At 45.0% G+C, this 20,822-nt stretch overlaps 1 protein-coding gene across 2 annotated transcripts in view; it reads left to right on the top strand.

Annotated features, from left to right (window-relative positions):
* LOC148025418 (uncharacterized) overlaps window positions 1–20,822 on the top strand; it is a 217,863-nt gene that overhangs the window by 25,654 nt on the left and 171,387 nt on the right. The window contains exons 1-2 of one of the 2 annotated variants that reach the window (XM_087692547.1): window positions 19,612–19,685; window positions 19,848–20,058. In XM_087692547.1, the coding sequence (XP_087548673.1) occupies window positions 19,882–20,058 (177 nt within the window). In that variant the 5' untranslated portion in view covers window positions 19,612–19,685; window positions 19,848–19,881. Of the gene's footprint in view, window positions 1–19,611; window positions 19,686–19,847; window positions 20,059–20,822 lie in introns of those variants that run through there. The other variant, XM_087692546.1, reaches the window with a different exon arrangement.

Raw genomic sequence — 20,822 nt, 5'->3', positions numbered from 1 at the left:
CAGTTTGCTATCCATGGTCTGAGCCTTGTCCAATGTCAGCCATTGCATTTTCTTCATTCCCATGTGAATGTTTATACTGAGAGGCATCATCACTGCTTGAGTCCATCTCATTGTATGAAGACATTGCTGTAATTTCTCAGCTGAGAGTAAAAATCAGCTCTAGCACAAATCTTTGGCTTGCAATCAGGTGCCTCAGGCCTGCCAAATCAAGGGATCGAGTGGTATCCCGGCAATGGAACCATGAAACTAGCCTTCCTCCTCGGATAGGGTGGTAATTAATCTGATTTAGCACTAATTACAACAAGTATAAAATTCACATAAACTGAAAATGCACACTTTACCACTTTAATCTTAGATAATGGACACCTTGTTGGCCCCAAAACTGGCGCCCCTTTTGGTATTTCTTTAACTTAATTGAAGAAGAAGTTGATATACAATGGGATTCTCCCAATCCCTTTTGGTATTCCGACTTCCCTGCTATCCAAAATAACTAGCAAGTCTTCAATCTGATTTGCCTCTTGATTCGGACAGTCAATTGGTCTTCGCTCACTTTGATGGAGATGAAAAATGCCCCAAATTCATTGATTTGCTGGTCCCTCCACTTGAATTTGACTGAAAATAGCTTCAGCCTTGTTGAAATCCAAGTCCAATTTCTGGCACACTTCCCGAGGCTACTGCTAAACCCTAATTTTTGTTGTTGCAGATTAGTATTTACAGCAAAGAAATCTTAAATTTCTCAGCCTTTGGGAATCTCAATGCTATAATCTTTAGAGCAAGGTTGTAGAAAGGTTGGGAGATGGGAGAATGTTGAGGAGAGAGAAAATTCAGACTTTCTTCACGAAGAATTGAAAAAAATTAGTCATTTATTATTGTTGCCTTGTCTCAATAGCTTGCAGATGCAAATAACTGAAGAAAATTAGTCATTTAGTGCTGATGCCCTGTCTCAACAGCCTGGAGATGTTGTCATCTGCTGTTGATTGGTCTTCTCTTGCCCCTTGCTGCCTCAGAAGGTCCTTCAATGGTTGCAAATTAGACCAGTAGTATCTCCTCCCTCTTTCTTGTAAATTGAATGCATTAAAATGCCTCTCTCCAGCCTTTAAAGACGTTTTTCAATCTTGTACGAGCATTTTTGACAAGTGACAGTCTTTCCAAATGGTTTTTCCAGTATTTTTCATAATTAAATATTATTTTTCAGTCTTTAAATACTAAAAATTTAATCTTATAACTATTTCGGTGTTTAGAAAAATAATATGACTAGCCAATAATTAAAATGACTAGGCAACTTCCATTCCTGAGTGTCTTTGCGTCATCTTTGATCATTAGATTAGCGTTAGGTACCATTAAACGCTACTTCTCTAGTATCACTAAACAACTAATACTTATGGCCAAATGAAGGACCTAGATAAAAAACTGGCACTAGATACCACCAAGTGCTTGTGCAGCATAACTTATAGCAACTTTTGCCTTTGACATCCTATGATTTCCTCGGGTCTCGTGCTTGTAAATTTATTGTAACCCCCAGTTACACCTCACACGTGCAACATTTACTTAACCGCGTGATTAAAAATTAATCCACATATTAAATGAGGTTTCAAAAATACATGCCCTCATGACAACCTTCCCATGGTACAAGAGCATCACCTCTTTGCAAAGTATATATCCCGATATTGCAAGTAGCTTAAACTAGGGTAGATCTACACTTGCTAGGCAATAATAATAGGAGACTTAGAGATTCATGCAGGAGTGAGTATTTGTGCTGGATAGTAGTGGATCTAGGTAGATCAAGATTAGGACACTTAGTTCCAAGAAGAGTCTTATGGATCTTAATAAGAGTGGATGATGTATTTATTGGATTTCTAGCCATCTATGCCTAGAATGCCCATAGAGAGGATAAATATTTGGACCTCAATCAGGGCACTACCTTAGGTGGATCACAAGGTAGTAGGTGGGGACTTTGATATGGTGGAGGCCCTAGAGGGCAGGAGGCAAGAGTACCAAGATCACTAGAGGATAGTAGACTACTGGGAGGTTCTTGTTTATGGTAGATGCTGTAGACTTTTTGCCTTATACATCTAGTAAGCCAATGCATAATTCCAATGAACTTGGTTTCAAGATGTGGAATCTACTTAATCCAAAGCGCTTGCTTAGTATTTGGGATGCTAAACATGAACCAAAATTAATGCTCTATCAAGCCATTTGTCAAGATATGACGCTTTCTAATTAGATAGTGCAACTTGTTCATAGGAGAGTAGATTGCTTGGGAGGCTTTTGTTCATGGTAGATGTTATAGGCTTTCTGCCTTAGTACTTACACATCTAGTAAGCCAATGCATAGTTCCAAATTTCTTGGTTTCAAGATGTAGAATTTGCTTAATTCACTTGCTTGGTATTTGGGATGCTAAACATGAACCAAATATGCCCTATCAAGCTGTTTGTCAAGATATGTGTAAAAGAGTGGGATAGATACGCACAGGGTTAGCATAGGAATGCCCGGTTATACTGATGGGGTACTTAACGTGTCGAGAGACTAAGTTAGGGCATCAGTTATCAATAATTAAGTCTCTCTATACCTTCTAGCTTTCATGGCCTCCCTTCACTTTCTCTCTCTTTTCCTGTCCTTCTCTCTCTTTTTCTCTCTCCTTTGCTGTTTGGATTGTACATTGACGAGATTTTTGATTACATGCAGAGATGGGGTGGTACGGGGGCCACTTTGGCTGGGGTACTGATACCAATTTTGTTATATGTTGATGATATGTTGCTTATCTCAAATTCACACAGGGTTAGCATAGGAATACCTAGTTATATTGATGGGGTAGTTAAGGTGTGAGAGATTAAGTTAGGGCATCGGTTATCAATAATCAAGTCTCTCTATACCTTCCAGCTTTTATGGCTTCCCTTCACTTTTTTTTTTTTTCGTAAAGGGTAATTGTATTAATTACGAAAAAAAAAAAAACAAGTTTACTTGATTACAAGATACATGATGGCACTAAGCCATTATGTGAAACAGTTCTAGTTCTAAGAGTTACAAGGTCATGGCAAAGATATAGAGGAAATTGCCATATGCCAGGGACGCAAGTCCTCCGGGGAAAGTAAGTCAGAATGCTGAAGAAGATCTATCTGCCAATACAAGAGCCCCTTAAGCCGAACAATATGCCGCTGAACATTACAGGCGGAATAAAAAAGAAAAGCATTCCGAATTGTCCAATTATGCCAACAGCCCCAATATCGAAGAAAGTGAAACACTAGCTTCATATGTGGCTGTGCCGGTGTTGGGTATTTGGGCTGCACAAAGACCCAATCAAAGGGCCTTAGCGAGAGACCAACCACTGCTCTCCAAACGGCTGACAAGAACGACCATATTTTCTTAGCGATAGGGCAAGAAATAAAGCGGTGACGGGCAGATTCGACACTCGTGGTGCAAAAGAAACAATTGCCATTGGATATTCGTCGCTTGGAAAGAGCAGAAGCAAGCGGAAGACCCCCAATCATGACCCTCCAAAGAAAGACCTTATATTTGAAGGGTGTCTTGTTCAGCCACCCTTCCATCACAGTTGCCCTCCACCATGACCGGGATTTACGCAATCCCCATAGCGCATTAGCTTTAGTGACCAGCCAGTGATGATCTTTAATCAGAAGATGATAGACCTGGTTAGCGGAAGCTTTATCTAAACTCAGCCGGCCTTCAAAGTCCCAATCCTGCCAAGGACGATCCGAAGCAAGGGCAGGAAAGGGTTGTCTGCTCTGGAGCACCATCAAAAGTTGTTCCCATAAATGCCTGTATCCACGAGGGATCCTAAAGATTCTCCTGGCTGTACGAAATGATATTAGCACATTGCGACTGGCAAGGGTGGCATCCGCGACTGAAGTTAAGCCCAAACGTGCCATACGGTTGAATTGTGGTCGAAGCTCTTGTTTACCTTCCCATGAAAGTATCCGCGAGACTGCCAGCAATTCCAGTTGAAAAGAATTAGCAACTAAGCGATCCTCCACTGGATGCCACTGAGCCTTCCGGAGGACCAGTTTCCAGGAACATACCAAATGGGTAAGCAGGAATGAAGAGGAACAAGAGAGTCGAGAATCGGCATTAAGGACATGCCACCACGAACTCTAGATTTGGGTATTGCCATGCCGAAGCCCCTGCTCCTCAAGGAAATAATGGGCTATAACGACCCACGGATGATGATCTGAGCACATAGCACGGAAAAGAGACCAACGGAGGGCCAACATGTGAGTTTGGGCATCCAAAATAGCTCCTCCACCCATGCGTTTGGGGGTGCACGCATGCGGCCAAAAAATCCAGGAGATGCCTGCATGCAAGGAATCTTTTTTCCATAACATGAAACGAATAAACTGAGTCAGAGCATTCAGAGTAGTAGTAGTCTAGGGCAGCAAGGGCAAGAAATATGTGAGCATCGGCAACATAATTGTCTGGGCTACTTTGAGGCGAACATGGAATGGCCAAGCTTGAGACTTCCAATACAGGAACTTAGCTGCCAGTTTCTGAGAGGTCCACTGTAGAAGCTGCTTTGGTGGAACATCAACACCCAAGGGGTAGCCAAGATGTCTGACAATGGAACCACGAGGCACAACGATACCCTGCCAATTCAATGACTGTAAATCCGACTCCGTGCAGCTGAGAATGGCTGATTTCAACGCATTGATGCGAAGGCCGGAAGCCTGACCAAAGAGATCCCAAACATCCAATGCTTTGCGAAGGTTATCCTTATCCGCCCGCAGAATCATAAAACTGTCATCAGCCAAGGATTGACTAATGAAATGTTGTCTAGAAGGAAGCGACAATCCAGCCAACTGAGTGGAAGCGGCCATATGAGATAACATCGAAAGAACCGGATGAGTCGCAAGGGCAAAGAAGAGCGGGCTCAATGGGCACCCCTGTCTGACAGACCAGGCAAGGGCAAATGGCGCGGTAACGCCTCCATTCAACATGACTCGCGAAGACGCCGCTGCACTGATGATGTAGATCAGTCGAGACATCCGATCACCAAAGCCCATAGCAGACATAAGCTCTGCAACAAAAGACCAGTCCAGATAGTCGAAAGCCTTTTCCAGGTCCAATTGAATCAGTACGACCTCCTGATTAGAATGGCGTGCATAATCAATCGCCAGTTGCGCATTTAACACATTGTGCAGAATGTTTCGGCCCTTAATGAAACCATATTGAAGTGAATGCACAATGGCAGGGAGATGCTTGTGGAGCTGATTCGCCATTACTTTGGAAAAGATTTTGTACATAGAACCCATTAAAGAAATTGGGCGCCAATGTTTCAACATAGACGGCGAAGGAACCTTCGAAAGCAATTTAATAAGTCCTTCTTTCCATGAGGAAGGCATAATCCCCGTTTCCCACACCTGCTGAAACAAAGCCGTTAATGGTTTCGCCAATTGGGTAGCAAAAACCTCAAAGAACTCATTGGTGAGACCATCCCAACCAGGACTTTTATCCTTGGGTAAGTGTAACAAAACATCCATAACCTCCGCCTCACAAATATCTGACTCCATAGTGGCTTGCATGTCTTGCGGAACCTGATTACGAACCAGGTCATAAAAGACTGAACGGGCCTGAGTATTTTGGGCTGAAGGTGACGAAGTGGAACCAAGAAGATCAATGAAATAATCCCTACATATATGCACAATAGTCTGCGGATCAAGGACTAGGTGCCCGTCTGCATCCAGAAGTCTAGTCATATTCTCTCGAGCAGGAGAGGCATGGAGGGCTCGAAAGAATTTATGAGTCTGACACGCATTATCTTGCAAAGTCTCCGTCAGATGCTGCAGTTTGGCCTGCTGATACGATTTCAACTGAAATTCTTGAATAAGATGAGCCACACGCATTGCCAGTGCTAGTAAGAATGCATCATCTGGAGTATCCATCAGCAAAGAACGGACCAAAGCCAGCAAGTCCTGGGCAGCTTGCCGACGCTGTCGACAAAGAGAGGCATGATGGATTCCATACTGGCGAGCAACGCGCTGCACATTAGAGAGCAATCTTTCAAACGAAGCAGTGCCCTGAGAAGAGAAGTCCAGTAAGAATCTATCAATCAATTGCTGCATATAACCCTGAAAGATTACATGCTTCAAATAAGAGGAGTTAAAACGCAAAGGGAGCCGGTCCAGAAATCGCTTAAAAGGTGCAATGGGGTGTGCGAGCATCTCAAGCTGCAGAGGAAAATGGTCCGACAATGCATATTGCTGCAATACTTTCATTTCAAGCATCTCAGGGAGGAAATCATCATTCTGCATGATGTATATGCGGTCCAGCCGCGCGCAAGTTGTTGCATACTGAGCGGAATGGAAAGTAAACCCTGTAGAAGAGGGGTGCAGCCAGGACCAGAGATCTTGCTTAAGAACAGCAAGAGCCAACTCATGCCACCTACGGCTTTTCGGCGCGTCCATCACCGAATGCTCCGATGTGGACTGCGAAGAATCAACACACATATTGAAATCGCCCATGAAGAGGCCCCGTCTGCCAAGTGACAAAGAAGTCTGCAAAGTATGCCAAAGCTCCCGGCGCGATAAAGGATCATTCGGTGCATAGAGACCAAGTAACCATAAGATTTCTCCATGGAGTAAAATTTCAATCACCACAAAGCGGCCATGCACATCATTTTTAATAAGAAGAGGTTGATATTTTTCGTGTACAATCATGAGCACACCAGAATAACGCATGGCCTGTGTCCCTGCATAGAACAAACGAAAGCCATGGCAGTCTACAACTTTTCCAGCTTCACCGTGACTCTTGTGTTCAACAGCACACAAGACATCCCACTGATTCTCATGCAATACAGTCCACATGGCATGTTGCTTATGGCGAGAACAGATTCCTCGCACATTCCAAGTGGCTGTTTTCATGGTTTTTGTAAAAGAAAATCAGGTACGAGGCACGGCTTGCCTTGCTTTGACCTTGTCCGCGAGAATGTCCAGGACTCCCTCATCCAAGAAATCAGCCAACACGGCAAAAGAGTTCTGCGGACCAGATTTGGAGGTAGACGGCATATCTGCTGGCTTGGGAATGGAGCGGGGATAACGACGATCCCACGGGGTAATGGCGTTGCCTCGGGTATCAAAAGTCAGCTTAGCTGGTGGACCCTTTGGACGATCCGAATACATTCTCCGAGTGGGCTAAGGACGGGGGGCAGAGGAAGCCATCGCAGGAGGAGAGTGCTCTGACGGCAACATTTCTTTCCTGCGCATATAAGTACGCATGGAATCTTGTGGCGTAGAAGGCACAGAATTCTCCATGCCAGCAATCACCCTGTTACCTTTTTTTGCGCGTACTTCAACCCAGTCGGTGCCATGGGAGGCTAAAACCGAAACCTGTTGTTTACCTTTATCCAGAACTTTGGGTGGGTGAATAGCATCCTGCGATGGGACATCACATACCATATCTTCCATGGGGATCGCTACATGCCCCGCATCTGAAGGGTGTTGCTGTTTTGGGCATTCAGCCATGAAATGCCCTAATTTGCCACAGGAAAAGCAGTGTCCTGCAAAAGTGCCCCATTTCAAACGAAAGTGTAAGGGATGCATGCCAGAGCAATTGAGACGTAACCACGCGGGCCTTTTCCTGGTAGTGTCCCATAACATACATAAGCGATTACGATTCACTGCCCTTAAACTTGGAGGGACCAGAACCATGCCCACAGCCGCCATGGCTTCCTTCAACAGCGGCCAATAAACAGCCGGGCAATTTTCCACTTCAACCCATACAGGGCACTCCCGTTGTAGCAGGCGCTGAAAATCTGCCATTGGGCGCCATGGTACAACATGGACCAAACGGCGATCAAGAAACAGAGGCAGTTTAGACAGAAGAGCAACATGGTGCGTCTTAGATTTTAACAACACCTCAAAAAAACCGCGGGGCCCCACAAAAATCTCTTCAACACATTCCCCTTGTAGCAGGCTGTGCAGCCACTGGCGAATACGGGAAAGATGGGGGATTCTACCAGTGAAGAAGAGTATCACCGCGCGATCATAGAATACTGAAAAGGAGCGCAAGACAGATTTGGGGTCAACAGTGGCTTCCAAAACATCTTCCGGTGCAGATTCAGAAAAGGCTTCCTGATTATGTTGAACATAATCGCCAAGTAGAGTGTTGGCAAACTCTAGCAAATGCTCCCAGTCAACATCCTGAGAGTCTGCAGAGTCCGAAGCAACCTGCGCATAAGAACGATCCTGATGATCCATTGACGCCTCTGAAGTGTGCTTGGTGCGTTTGCTTGCAGGCTGAAAGTCAGGAGCAGTGGGCGTCTCTTCATTGCACGGAACCATATCATCGGGTTCCTCGGTATCAGAGTCCGGACCAAGCGCTGCCACCATTTGGTCTATAAAATCCAGGTCCAAGCCGACCATGGTGTATCGTTGCGTATACCGGTCAGAGGCTGAACGAAAATCTCATGGGAAGCAGGAATGCACCGGCCGTTCTTCCTCTACGTGGCAACCTGGGGGTGACTGGCTGCTGGCCCTTGGTGGCAAAACGGGCAGATCAGGGCGGGCAGCAGGCAGGGGGCGACGGAACGTCCTGGCAGAGGGCGAGCTAGGTTAGGTGAAGTTTGACGATGAAGCCGCCTGCTATACAGACGGTCGGGGTCGTCGGGCAGGAAAACTGAGCAGATTCGCAGGGTCAGGTCACTCCTGGGCAGGGTCAGGTCGCAGGGTTAGGTCGCAGGGTCAGGTCGCAGGCAGGGCAGGAAGGCGCTCTCAGGGAACCAGGCGGACGGACAAATAGGCGACGTGACGGGGCGAACAGACGTGACAGGGCGAGCAGGCGAACAGGCGAACTGACGGGGTGCGCAAATGGACGAACAGGCGAACGGACATGACGGGGCGCGCGGACGAACAGGCGACGTGACGGGGCAGGAGAAGTCAACTGCAGAGCACCGGACGAACCCTACGCAGGTCCGACGACGAGCTCCCGTAACGCGCCATTCTTCTCCCCCTCTTCTCTCTCTCTCTCTCTCTCTCTCTCCTCTCTCTCTCTCTCTCTCTCTCTCTCTCTCTCTCTCTCTCTCTCTCTCTCCCTCTAACTATGTACCTTCCCCTTCACTTTCTCTCTCTTTTCCTGTCTTTCTCTCTTTTTTCCTCTCTCCTTTGCTGTTTGGACTGTATATTGACGAGATTTCTGATTACATGTAGAGATGGGGCGGTATGGGAGCTAGCTTGGCTGGGGTATTGATACCAATTTTGTTATATGCTGATGATATGGTTTTAAATGCAACAAAAATCATCATTGTATTGGGAGGGATCCTCAAGCTACAAAAGGTTGTCACTGTGAGAGCAGAGGATCGAGGTACAGCTGGGATTCAGTAGACAGTGTGAGAGTGAGAAAACAGAGTTGAAGCACGACACCCAAGAGAATAGACTGAATGAGTGTGACCTGAAAGTACAAAGTACAACCCTTAAACCTTAGGGTTGTAGGGGGTGTTCACACCCGACACACACTAAGTGCCCAAATGTGTGTAACATAAGCACATAAGTACATACGACAATAAGACCATAAGTCTGGGGGAAAAAACCTCTCCTACCGAGAGTAAAAAGTGCCCCAGTGTCCTACTGATCACCGACACTCCCATATGAGCGTAGGCGTAAGTAAGGCATGAGTCAAATACCCAACAAACCCCCCTGGAGTGAAGAGTGATCAAGAGTACAAGGATCATCCGCCACCAAAGGATATCAAATTTAAAGCATCTCGAAATGCTTCAAATTTGTCACGAGGAAGAGCTTTGGTGAAGATGTCTGCCACATTACTGGTGGTAGGACAATAGACAAGGCTGATATCACCTGCATGTAGCCTCTCTCTGACAAAGTGATAGTGAATCTCAATGTGTTTTGTGCGAGCATGAAACACTGGGTTCCGTGCCACTGCAATGGCACTCTAACTGTCAGTGAACAATGGAGTAGGCTTAGTAACAGATACATCCAAATCAGCTAGCAAGCGTCTAAGCCATACGCATTCAACTGTGGTAGTGAAAGTTGCCTTGTATTCAGCTTCACATGACAGCAGTGGATTGTTTCTTGCTAAGCCAAGAAATGCAAGAAGAGCCAAGAAAGAAACAATTGCCACTAGTGGAGTGACGTGTATCATAATCACCAGCCCAATCAGAATCACTGTAAGCATGTAACTGCAGTGGTCCCCCCTTGGCATAAAGCAACCCAAGAGAACGAGTACCCTGCAAGTAGCGAAAAACACGCTTGACAACTTGCCAATGTGACATACGTGGTTGATGCATATACCTGCTCAAAGCTGAAACTGCAAACTGCATGTCTAGCCTAGTATTGCATAGATAGATAAGACATCCAATTGCAGGAGCATATGTATGTATATCAAACAAATCACTGTCATCATGTAATGACAGTTTCAGTCCAGGTTCCATGGGAGTACAAACTGGCTTGCAATCCTGTAAGCCAAACTTCTCAAGAAGCTGCCCAATATACCTTGACTGTGATAACCCAATACCTCGAGCATTATGTATGAACTGGATGCCCAAGTAGTAATGCAAAACTCCCAAGTTAGACATGTCAAAAGTTTGCTGCAAATTTTGTTTGAATGCTGAAATCTGATCAGCATGTGTTCCAGTGAGCAAAAGGTCATCAACATAAAGACATAAAATCAGCATAGATCCCCCTTCTTTACATACGTAAAGGGTAGACTCAGATGAGCTGTTTAGAAACCCCTGACCAAGCAAGAAAGCATCTATCTTTTCATACCAAGCTCTAGGAGCTTGTTTCAAACCATATAGTGCCTTTTTGAGCTTGCATACCAAATGTTCTGAGCCTTCAACTGCAAAACTAATGGGCTGCTGTACATAAACTTCCTCCTGAAGTTCCCCATGTAAAAATGCAGTCTTGATATCTAGCTGATGTACTGTCCAACCATAATGTGTAGCCAAAGCAATCATAGACCTGATGGTCGTCATACGGGAAGTAGGAGCAAATGTCTCCTCATAATCAATGGCCTTTTTCTGTGCGTAGCCTTTAGCTACCAGCCGTGCCTTGTATTTATCAATGGATCCATCTGCTTTTCTTTTCAATTTGTAGACCCATTTCGTTCCAATGGCTTTCTTCCCAAATGGCAAGGACACCAAATCCCAAGTTTGATTCTTAGTAATAGAATCTAATTCAGCTTGCATAGCTGCCATCCAATGCACACTGTGTTGTGCATCCTCATAACATTCAGGCTCTTCATTATCAAAAGTACTTGCTGCCATAATAAACTCCATGGTATGTGCTGAATCATGCAAACGAGTTTGCCTTCTAGTACGACCAGCCATGGGTGCATCCAAAGGACTATCTTGCATAGTCTGCAAATATCATCTAGGTAGCTGTCTAGCATCCTGGCTGTGTGCAAGCTCTTGCTGAATTTCAGTTTCAGCATGATGCTGAATATTTCGATCAGCCAATGGCTGAATTTCTGCACTTTCCATAGGAGCAGCTGGCTGAACATTAGGTTCATTTTCTGAACCTCCAGCTGAATCACCAAAAGTAATGGGCAGCAGCCCTTCAAAAACATCACGGGCAGCCTGATATGTGTCCAAACCAGCCAAGGATAATTCTGATTTTTCATCAAAAACAACATCCTTGCTGACAAAAACCTTCTTTGTAATGGGATCATAGAGTCTGTAGCCTTTGCTCTCATTGCTATATCCCATAAAAATGCACTTAACAGCCTTGTTGTCCAATTTTCTTCTAAGTACCTGTGGAATATGGGCATAGGCTAGACACCCAAAGGTACGAAAGTGACCAACAGAAGGTTTACGGTTGTTCCAAGCCTCAAATGGTGTGATGGTCTTCAAGGCTTTGGTAGGGCATCTGTTCAAAATATGGCAAGCACACATGACTGCTTCCATCCAAAAACTATGAGGCAAGCTCTTTGCCTTCAGCATACATCTGGCCATCTCCATGAGTGACCGATTTTTCCTCTCTGCTACCCCATTCTGCTGTGGAGTATAAGCTGTAGTATACTGATGGACTATGCCCTTCTGCTGCAAAAAAGAATTCAGCATAGAGGACATGTATTCCCCCCCTCGGTCCGAACGGAGAGTCTTAATTTTGCATCCAGATTGGTTTTCAACAAGTGCACTGAAAGCCAAAAATGCATCATACACTTTCTGACTTCTTTTTCAAACAGTAGACCCAGCAAAAACGTGTGAAGTCATCAATGAATGTCACAAAATAATAACAACCACCCAATGACACGGTCTGCATAGGCCCACAAACATCTGAATGCACCAACTGCAATCTGGTTGTTGCTCTGAAAGCAACATCACGAGGAAATGAGAACCGATGCATTTTTCCTAAAATGCATCCCTCGATAAGTGCTCAGGAGGTCTCTCCAAGAGAGGTAAGCCATCCAGCATTTGAGTACGCTGCAAAAGCATCAAGCTGCCAAAGTTTACATGCCCCAAACGAGCATGCCATAACTCCGCCTGTATCATAGCAGGAGTAAGAGTGGATGTCAAGTATGCTGACTGATCTACTGAAAGAGCATCCAACTCATATAAACCATGACACAAAGATCCTGTCAAGACCAAAGTCATGCATTCTTTTTCTCTAACCATGCAATGGTCATCATCAAAGGTGGCCTGCATACCAGAACGTGCCAAAGAAGAAATAGAAAGGAAATTCTTCTTTATTCCAAGCACAAACAAAGTATCCTGCAGGCGGAGAATAGAGCCATCAATGGCTGTGAGCTGAATCTCCCCAATACCACGAACAGGGTATGATGCATTATTGACACACTGTACCGATTTCCCAACGGGAGGTACACTAACTGAAGCAAACAAATCTCTGCGAGATGTAATATGTCTAGAAGCACCACTGTCAAAGAACCAAGTGTCAGCATCCTCTGTAGAGCTAAGTGCTCTATCGGCCCAAGAGATGTCATAACTGCAAGTGTAAAAACAATAGTCCCTGTCCACAACAAAGGACGCGGACTCACTAGCAGTGGAAGGAGTAGTAGAAACAGACATTCCTGACTCCTTCTTCTTCTCTTTGGCAATGCGCTTTCTGCACTCAGTGATATAGTGGCCGGGCTTCTTACAATAATAACATTTTCCTTTCTTTGCTTGCGTCCCCCCTTGTGACTGATTCTGCAATGTGCCCGAAGTGTCAGAACTCTGTGGAGCATTTTTCACCTTGCTGTTCTTGCCTTTTTGTCTTGCCATAAAAGCCTGCTCAGAGACTATAGCATCCACACCACTATTTTTCCGTGTTTGCTCCTCCTCTAGAAGCAAACTAACCAGCTGAATGAAAGTGAGTGGATGCTCAGCAATCCTCATGGTGAGGTTTAATGCAGTATGAAAAGACAAGTACGAAAGAGGTAAGGAATTCAAGGTGGTGGATATCAACTGTGCATCCGAAAAATACTCATCTACATTCATGAGCTGCTCCCTCAAGTCCTGAATCTTATTTAAGTGATCCTGCATAGAATCACCTTCATGCATCTTTAGAGTTTCCAACTCTTTCTTCAAGAAAGAGATCCGAGTCTCATTCTTTCCTGCAAACATATGCTCCAAAGTCAACCATGCATCTCATGAAGAAGATGCCGAACGGATATGAGGTATGATGGACTGCTGAACTGCCAGAGCAATCAGCGACAAGGCCTGTGCATCACGGGTATCCCAAGCTTTTTGAGCTGCAGTTCTTGGAGGAAGTGGCTGAGGTGGAGCGGGCTGAGGTCCCCGCTGTCCACGTGCGCCATGGGGAGGAGGAGTAACGGGAGCTACAACTCCCGGTCGAGTTTCCTCTCCATTGACATAATCCCATAAATTCTTGGCCACTGATATATTCTTCATCATGAATGACCAAAGGGAATAGTTGTTTCCGTCCAATCTGTCTTCCTTGGATACATACGTAAAGACATCACCTCCCTGATTTGCCATGATGACAAATTTCCAAAGACAAAATGAGCAATGTCAAAGCAGTATGAACTGGAAACCTGCAAATTTCCAGAAATTGCAGCAAACACGTTTCTGCAATTAATGTGCTAGGGCGTACTCTTTCAGAAAACTGTCTTTTAATGCACGCTTCCCAAGGTGCAAACAATGCACTGCAACACTGTTATCTCAAAATCCCCAAAATTTTTTGCCAAAATTTCTGTCAAAACAGTCTTTTTGTGACTGTACCAGCAGTTCAAATGCAACTGCCCACAAAATAAACAAAAGCCCCAAAATTTCTGATGATCCAGTCCAGAAATTTGCATGAAATTTATCCCCCACTTGTTCTGTGCTTGCCACGTGTGAACCTCCTCTTCCAGAACTGTGTTCTGGGCTGAAATTAAAAAAAATTTGTTTAAAATTGTACCTGATGCAGAGCAGGCTGGCGAGCAGACGCAGGTTGCTGACGTGGACATGTCAGACTGCGGGAGAACAGTCGCGAGCTGCTGACGTGGAGGTTTCAAAACGGCGGGCAGGACGGGCTGACGTCTAACTTGTGGGCTGCGCGTGGTGTGTGTTAGGTTGTCGGACGAGCAGGCTGCGCAGTGGCAGGTCGTCGTCTGACGTAGTGCTGCTGACGTGGACGACAGGCGACGCAGGACAGTCGAGTCGTCTGGCGGGCGGACTGTCTGACGAGGAGCTGACCAACGTATGACGGGCGGACGACAGGCGAACAGTCGAATGAAGGCTACGCACAGAGGAACAGCGCGTCTCAGTGCTGACGAAACTGACTGCTGGCGAGACTGACGACAGGCAGACTGACTGCTGACGTGGGCTGGAGCTGGCGTTTCCCTTCAGACTGGTGGCGACTAGCGATCGTGCTGGAGGCAGACGTGCTGGAGCGGAACTGGCGTGGACTGCAGACAGCAGACTGCAGGCTGAAGCTGAGTTCAGAGCTAAGCTCTGATACCAAATGTGAGAGCAGAGGATCGAGGTACAGCTGGGATTCAGTAGACAGTGTGAGAGTGAGAAAACAGAGTTGAAGCACGACACCCAAGAGAATAGACTGAATGAGTGTGACCTGAAAGTACAAAGTACAACCCTTAAACCTTAGGGTTGTAGGGGGTGTTCACACCCGACACACACTAAGTGCCCAAATGTGTGTAACACTGCCAGTGTTCGATTACACTCTCGACTGCCCTACTTTGAGCCTCTGTCATGCAGAGCTGAATAGTGTGATGAGAGCAGACACTACTAAAGTGGAGATAGAAAGAACTTGGTCCAAGGCCCCTTTCCCATTAGGCACGAAAATGGCACAATACCAATGTCACTTCTTGCAACTTTCTCATGACGGTTTCATAGTGAGGCCGAGATACATGGATGCTCAACTTTCCCACGGACTCCGAGTTGCTATTGTCAGATTCGCACCTCATCGCATCAACTAATGATTGAGACAGGTCGATGGAGCCATATTGCTGCTAATGAGAGGATGTGTTAGTTTTGTGGATGGGAGCCAGAAACGGAGGAGCATTACATTTTTAGATGTACTGTATACTATGATATTTGAGGCCGCTATCATTGCCTCTTTAAGGAGGGCTTTGGACCACTAAGACGGGTGATGGACTATGAGGACCAAAGATGTTTGGGCCTTTTCTTATTGGAGCTCCAGTGACGCAGAGCATTATTGTTAGGGTATAGGAGGCGACCCTAGCATCATCCACCTCTCTAGAGAGTAGTTACAGACTATTTCAGTGTAGCTGAACCCCCACCAGTTGCTACCACCCCAAACACTACATCTCCTACTAATAGGCATTGTCGAGATACAACATTAGGTGGCAGCACAGTTGATAGAGCTACAATGTTACACAGAACCATGAAGTGCCCCAATTTTCCACAAGAAAAACAATGCCACACAAAAGTACCCCTTTTTAGGCGAAAGTGCAATGAAGACATTCTAGGACAATATAATTGCAACTAGTTGGGACTTTTGTGAGAAGTATGCAACAACATGTATGTATGGTTGCGATTCATAGCCCTCAAGATGGGGAGAACCAAAACAATACCAGTCTCCCCATAGCATCTTTAAGCAAAGGCCAATACACTGTAGGACAACATTCCACTTCTACCCGCACCGAGCATTCCTGTTGGAGCAAATGTTGGAAATTGCCATCAGTCTCCAAGCCACATCATGGACCCAACGTCTATCAGAAAACTTTGGCCAAAAGATCATCACGATACCTTGCCAATTTGAGCATTACCTCATAAAACCCTTGTGATCCAACAAAAATTTCTTCCACACAATCCCCTTGCAATATGGAGTGCAGCCATTGACAGGTCCAGGAAAGCACGTGAATCATGCTAGTGAAGAAGAGGATGACCCCTCTTTCATAAAAGGCTGAAAAAGAGTGCAACACAATCTCAATATCCATAGTAGCATCCAAAACATCCTCTTTGTCCTGATCCAAAAAGAATTCCCGATTTTGTTCAACATATTCACCCAACAATGTATTGGCAAACTCCAAGAGTTATTCACAATCCAAATCTTGGGAGTCATGAGTGATCTGCACATAAGAACATGCTTGATACTCAGATTGTAGAAGGGCTTCAAAAGCTGCCACCACGGTGTCAGGGGTATGCTTATTGTGTTTGACCGGTGGCTGAGAACCTCAGAGCATGGCTGCACCTTCAAGCAAGGTGCCATCATTTTAGTGTAGGGGACCATTTCTTCAACCTCCTCCATTCCGAGTCATGCCCCAATTCCCCCACAACCTGATCAATGAAGGTAGTATTCAACTTGGGCATGGCCAATACCTCTCTTACTTCTGCTGTACTTCCCCGGTAGTAGTGCAGGAGTTTCAACTTTAGGCAAGTGTTCTCCAGCAAACAGTAGGCGTGCAGACGTGTACTGCAGCTGATGCATTATGGAGGACAGCAGGTACACATGCCTGCAGATATCCTAGGGCTGCACACAAGTCTACCAGCGCAACAGAGGCAGCATGCTAGGCAGGACAGAAGTTGCACAGGGCCCCCCTCTCTCTTTTTTTTTTCATGAATAAGTGTATATTAATGTTGAAATATTTACATTCGGCCTCAGGCCATCCAAACAGAAGGTATACAAGTCTCACATCAGGCCTACTGGCCAGACATGAAAATCCTATCAAGCACAGTCAAAGCCTAAAGGCTACTATAAAATAATAGACAAATATCTAGCTGGCTGCAGAACTGGAGTAGAGTGAACAATATCCAGTCAAGGAGCAGTTGCATTAGGGAGGACCACATATACTGAAATCAGGGAAGAAATCTGCCATAAGATTAATTTGCAAACATGGGCCACATGACCACGAATACTCAAGACAATGAAGGCATCTTGCCGAAGACCCAAGAATGTGAGGATGTCCGGTGTTGATGAGTTGCCGAGGTCCACACACGGGAAACAAAGCTCCAAATCTGTCTCGCCAAAGGGCAAGAGATGAAGAGGTGAATTAGTGTCTCATCACAAGTAGTGCAAAAGACACAATGGACCCACGGGATCTCGGGCACATAGAACATCCCTGGTAGAAGACCATTGATAAGCAACCTCCACACAAAAACTTTTGCTTGATAAGGAATCTTGGACCTCCACAATTGAAGAAGTCTATGTTGCAACTTTTCTCTGCTATTGGGGCACACCAAACGTTATTTGCTTTCTCAACGACCCATCGCTTGTCCTTACCATCTTGTGATAGATCTGATTAGCCGACCTTCTCTAAAAATTATCCAGTTTCACAAACGTCCAATCCTTGGTGAAGTAGGCTGAAGAGTAGGCAATGGATTAAACTGCTGAAGCTGGTCCTGCAGGGTCGACCAAATCTGTCTATAGCCTCTAGTCCTCTACCATCTTGTGATAGATCTGATTTTCCAACCTTTTCTAAAAATCATCCATTTTCACAAACATCCAATCCTCGCTGAAGTAGGCTGAAGAGTAGGCAATGGATTAAACTGCTGAAGATGGTCCTGCAGGGTCAACCAAATCTATCTGTAGCCTCTAGGCACCTGAAAGTGCTAGCGTATGTGCTAGAAAGAAAAAAGAAGGGATTGAGCATCATGTACCGATTGCAGCCCTAATTGAGCCATTTGACGGAATTTATATTGCTGCAAATTTTTATTTGGCCTATGAAGGTGCTTTCCAAGTTATCTACCCTCATCTCTTTATCTCTATCCTCTCTACCTCTGTCTTAAATTATGATGTACATAGCGTTAGACATACATTCAAGTTTTCTAGTCTAGCAAGAATGGTACAAATGTTGGACTTACTGATTGGATGCCATTAGACATAACGACCATGTTCCATAGAGGGAAAGTATCACTAGAGCATTGTGGCTGCACCGCAAAGGAGGAGAGACACCCAGGCTGTAGATGAGTAGCTAAGAGGATGCATGCATGTTAGTAGAGTGGAGATTGATGCTATGAAGGAAGCTAGATGGGAGTACAAATTTCATGCAAGAGATTCCATTTTGACTTAGTCGAGAGACAAAGTTTAGAGATTTTTTATGTGTATTAGGGGACCTAGACACTCTATTTGGGGAGTCGTGAGGAGACTTAGGAGAGCTGATGGATCCATAGCACAGGGCTGTCACGAGGTGGGGTTGGTGCCTGAAAAGCACTACACAACCTTGTTGGGATCCACGGTTAGACCCCCTGGTTACAAGAGAGATTGACAGTTGGCTTGGCAAAGCACCAATAGGCTGGTCACTAATAGGTTGAGTAGGCATATGATGGCTCTCTATATAGAGGAGGTTGAGAAGTCACTTTTGGCCTTGCCCTTAGGTAAATGTCTAGAGGATGATAGATTGGACAAGTCTTTTTTCTTGAGTTATTGGCATGCCACATCATAGCTTTTGAGGAGATCATGGTAGTGAGTATAGATTGGAGATTATATAATGGAGACTAATCACCTTGCTCGGAACAAAAGATAAGATCCTTGCAAAGGTGATTGATCTTAGATTGGCCCCATTGATGCTAGACATTATTTTGTTGAAGGTCGTCTCCTATATGTGCAGGTGGATAGGTGGAAAGCCAAATGAGCAGGCTACGTGTCATAGGTACATGCATTTTTAATGCTTAGCTTTGGTATTATTTTGGCATTATTAAATTGTACACTTGTGTGGTGCAAGTTACTTTTGGGCATGGTGATAGTCCAAAACCTAAGAAATGCATTGGGGGACATGGCAAAAGTTGTGATAAGTTGTGTTGGACACCTAGGTACTTGTGGGTGCTTAGTGTTAGTTTTGGCCTAGAGCATTAAATGGGCCATTGAAATGAGTTGTGGTGTCATGTGGCCGAGGCAAAAATTATACATTTAATGCTAGACTAAGGCCAAGTGAAAGTTTTAACAAATTTCAAGTTCAAAGGGTTTAGTATATTAAATGTGGATGGACAGAGGCCAATTAATGGTAGGGTCAAAAGAAATTCCAATTTTCAGCCAATTGGAAACTGCTGAAAATTAAGTCTAGAGGCTGAGTTTCAATTTGGAAGTTGTGCCACTTGGCAGTTTGTGAGTGTACCTGCCCATGCAAGCTGGTGGAGGCTATTGGGGGACTGACTGGGAGGCTGGAACAGCCATTCAGAGGCTGATAGAGGTGGAGAGAGACTGTCCAAGCTGTAGGCCCCTGATGTAGAAGTGATTTGCAGCCACTAGGGAGCCAACCAGCAGGAGGAAACTGCTCCAGAAGGCCCCAGGACTGCAGGTGAGATCATCAACAGGCCCCAGGGCAGCAGATGACCTGCCTAGAGGCTGAAAGCAGCTGCTGAGAGGGTAAGCTTGCTTTTTTGAGTTATTGAAAGGCTGCTATACAATGATTTTGATTTGTAATTCTACGGTTTATACATGTGATGTTCCTACACAATGTTGTTGAGCATTGATTTGCATTTTCGTTGATAACAATCATGAGATATATACTTTCTGTCTTGAATGCAGATACTTGTTGCTTACCCTTGTTGAAGCTGAAAAGATGCTGAACAGTCTGGAGAAGTTTGCATTGCTTTTGGCTGCATTATGCCATGACGTTGATCATCCTGGCCTTAACAATGCTTTTTTGTCAGTTACTAATGATCCACTTGCAATACGCTACAATGATGTCTCCATTTTGGAGGCACATCACTCATCGACAACCATCAAAACACTTTTGGTGAGAAACTGCTTCAAATTGTTCATGTTATGAATAATTGCCTACTTTTTGATGCTCCAGTATGTTTTAAGTATTTGACGTGTGTCACACAAAAATCAAATATTTTTTGCTTTGTAAGTCTTTCAGAGTATTCATGTGCTGCATAGCATTTCATTGTTGGTTCTATATTAGGTTTGCAATCTACTGGATATCCCTACCACAACAATGTGCACACTCAAAGATGGGTAAAAGCAACACATGGAGCCAAAAGGCTACAAAAATCATAGGACTACAAGAATAAAAGAAGGGTATCATGAAGTGAACACAGACAGGGTGGTGCAGATGATATCCATCCATGGAGCAACCACCTTGCTGATGATCACACTAGCTGAAAACATGGAAGTAATTCGCCATAATAACTATCCTCCAACACAGTCCACATGGCCATGGATATGTAAGGCTGAATCAATATTGCGAGTCCACTGGATGTGCCAACAACCAGTCCAACAACACAGAAAATGGAAAAGATAGGGATGCTCTACCTGTAAATGGCCGTGGACAACACCCAAGAATGGATGATCGTATGCTGACGTCAGATGTGCGACAATTCTCTCATCTCTACATCTCCTTCCCTTCAAAGGTTTGCCTTTGCTGACTTTTTTGGATAAGACTCCTCTGCTTGCACCATCCTCTCTTCCTCCTTTCCTCCCTTTTATCCTCCTCATGACACCTTCTCCTCTAACCTAGATGCTTCCTGTGCGTGTGTGTGTCCTCTCCAATTTAGG

The sequence above is a fragment of the Lygodium microphyllum genome, chromosome 14, assembly GCF_053477565.2.
Source record: "Lygodium microphyllum isolate KBCC chromosome 14, Lygodium_microphyllum_v1.1.10, whole genome shotgun sequence".
NCBI classification, from domain to species: Eukaryota; Viridiplantae; Streptophyta; class Polypodiopsida; order Schizaeales; family Lygodiaceae; genus Lygodium; species Lygodium microphyllum.
Note: the sequence above shows the minus strand (reverse complement) of the source record. Positions and strands in the feature narration are given on the sequence as shown.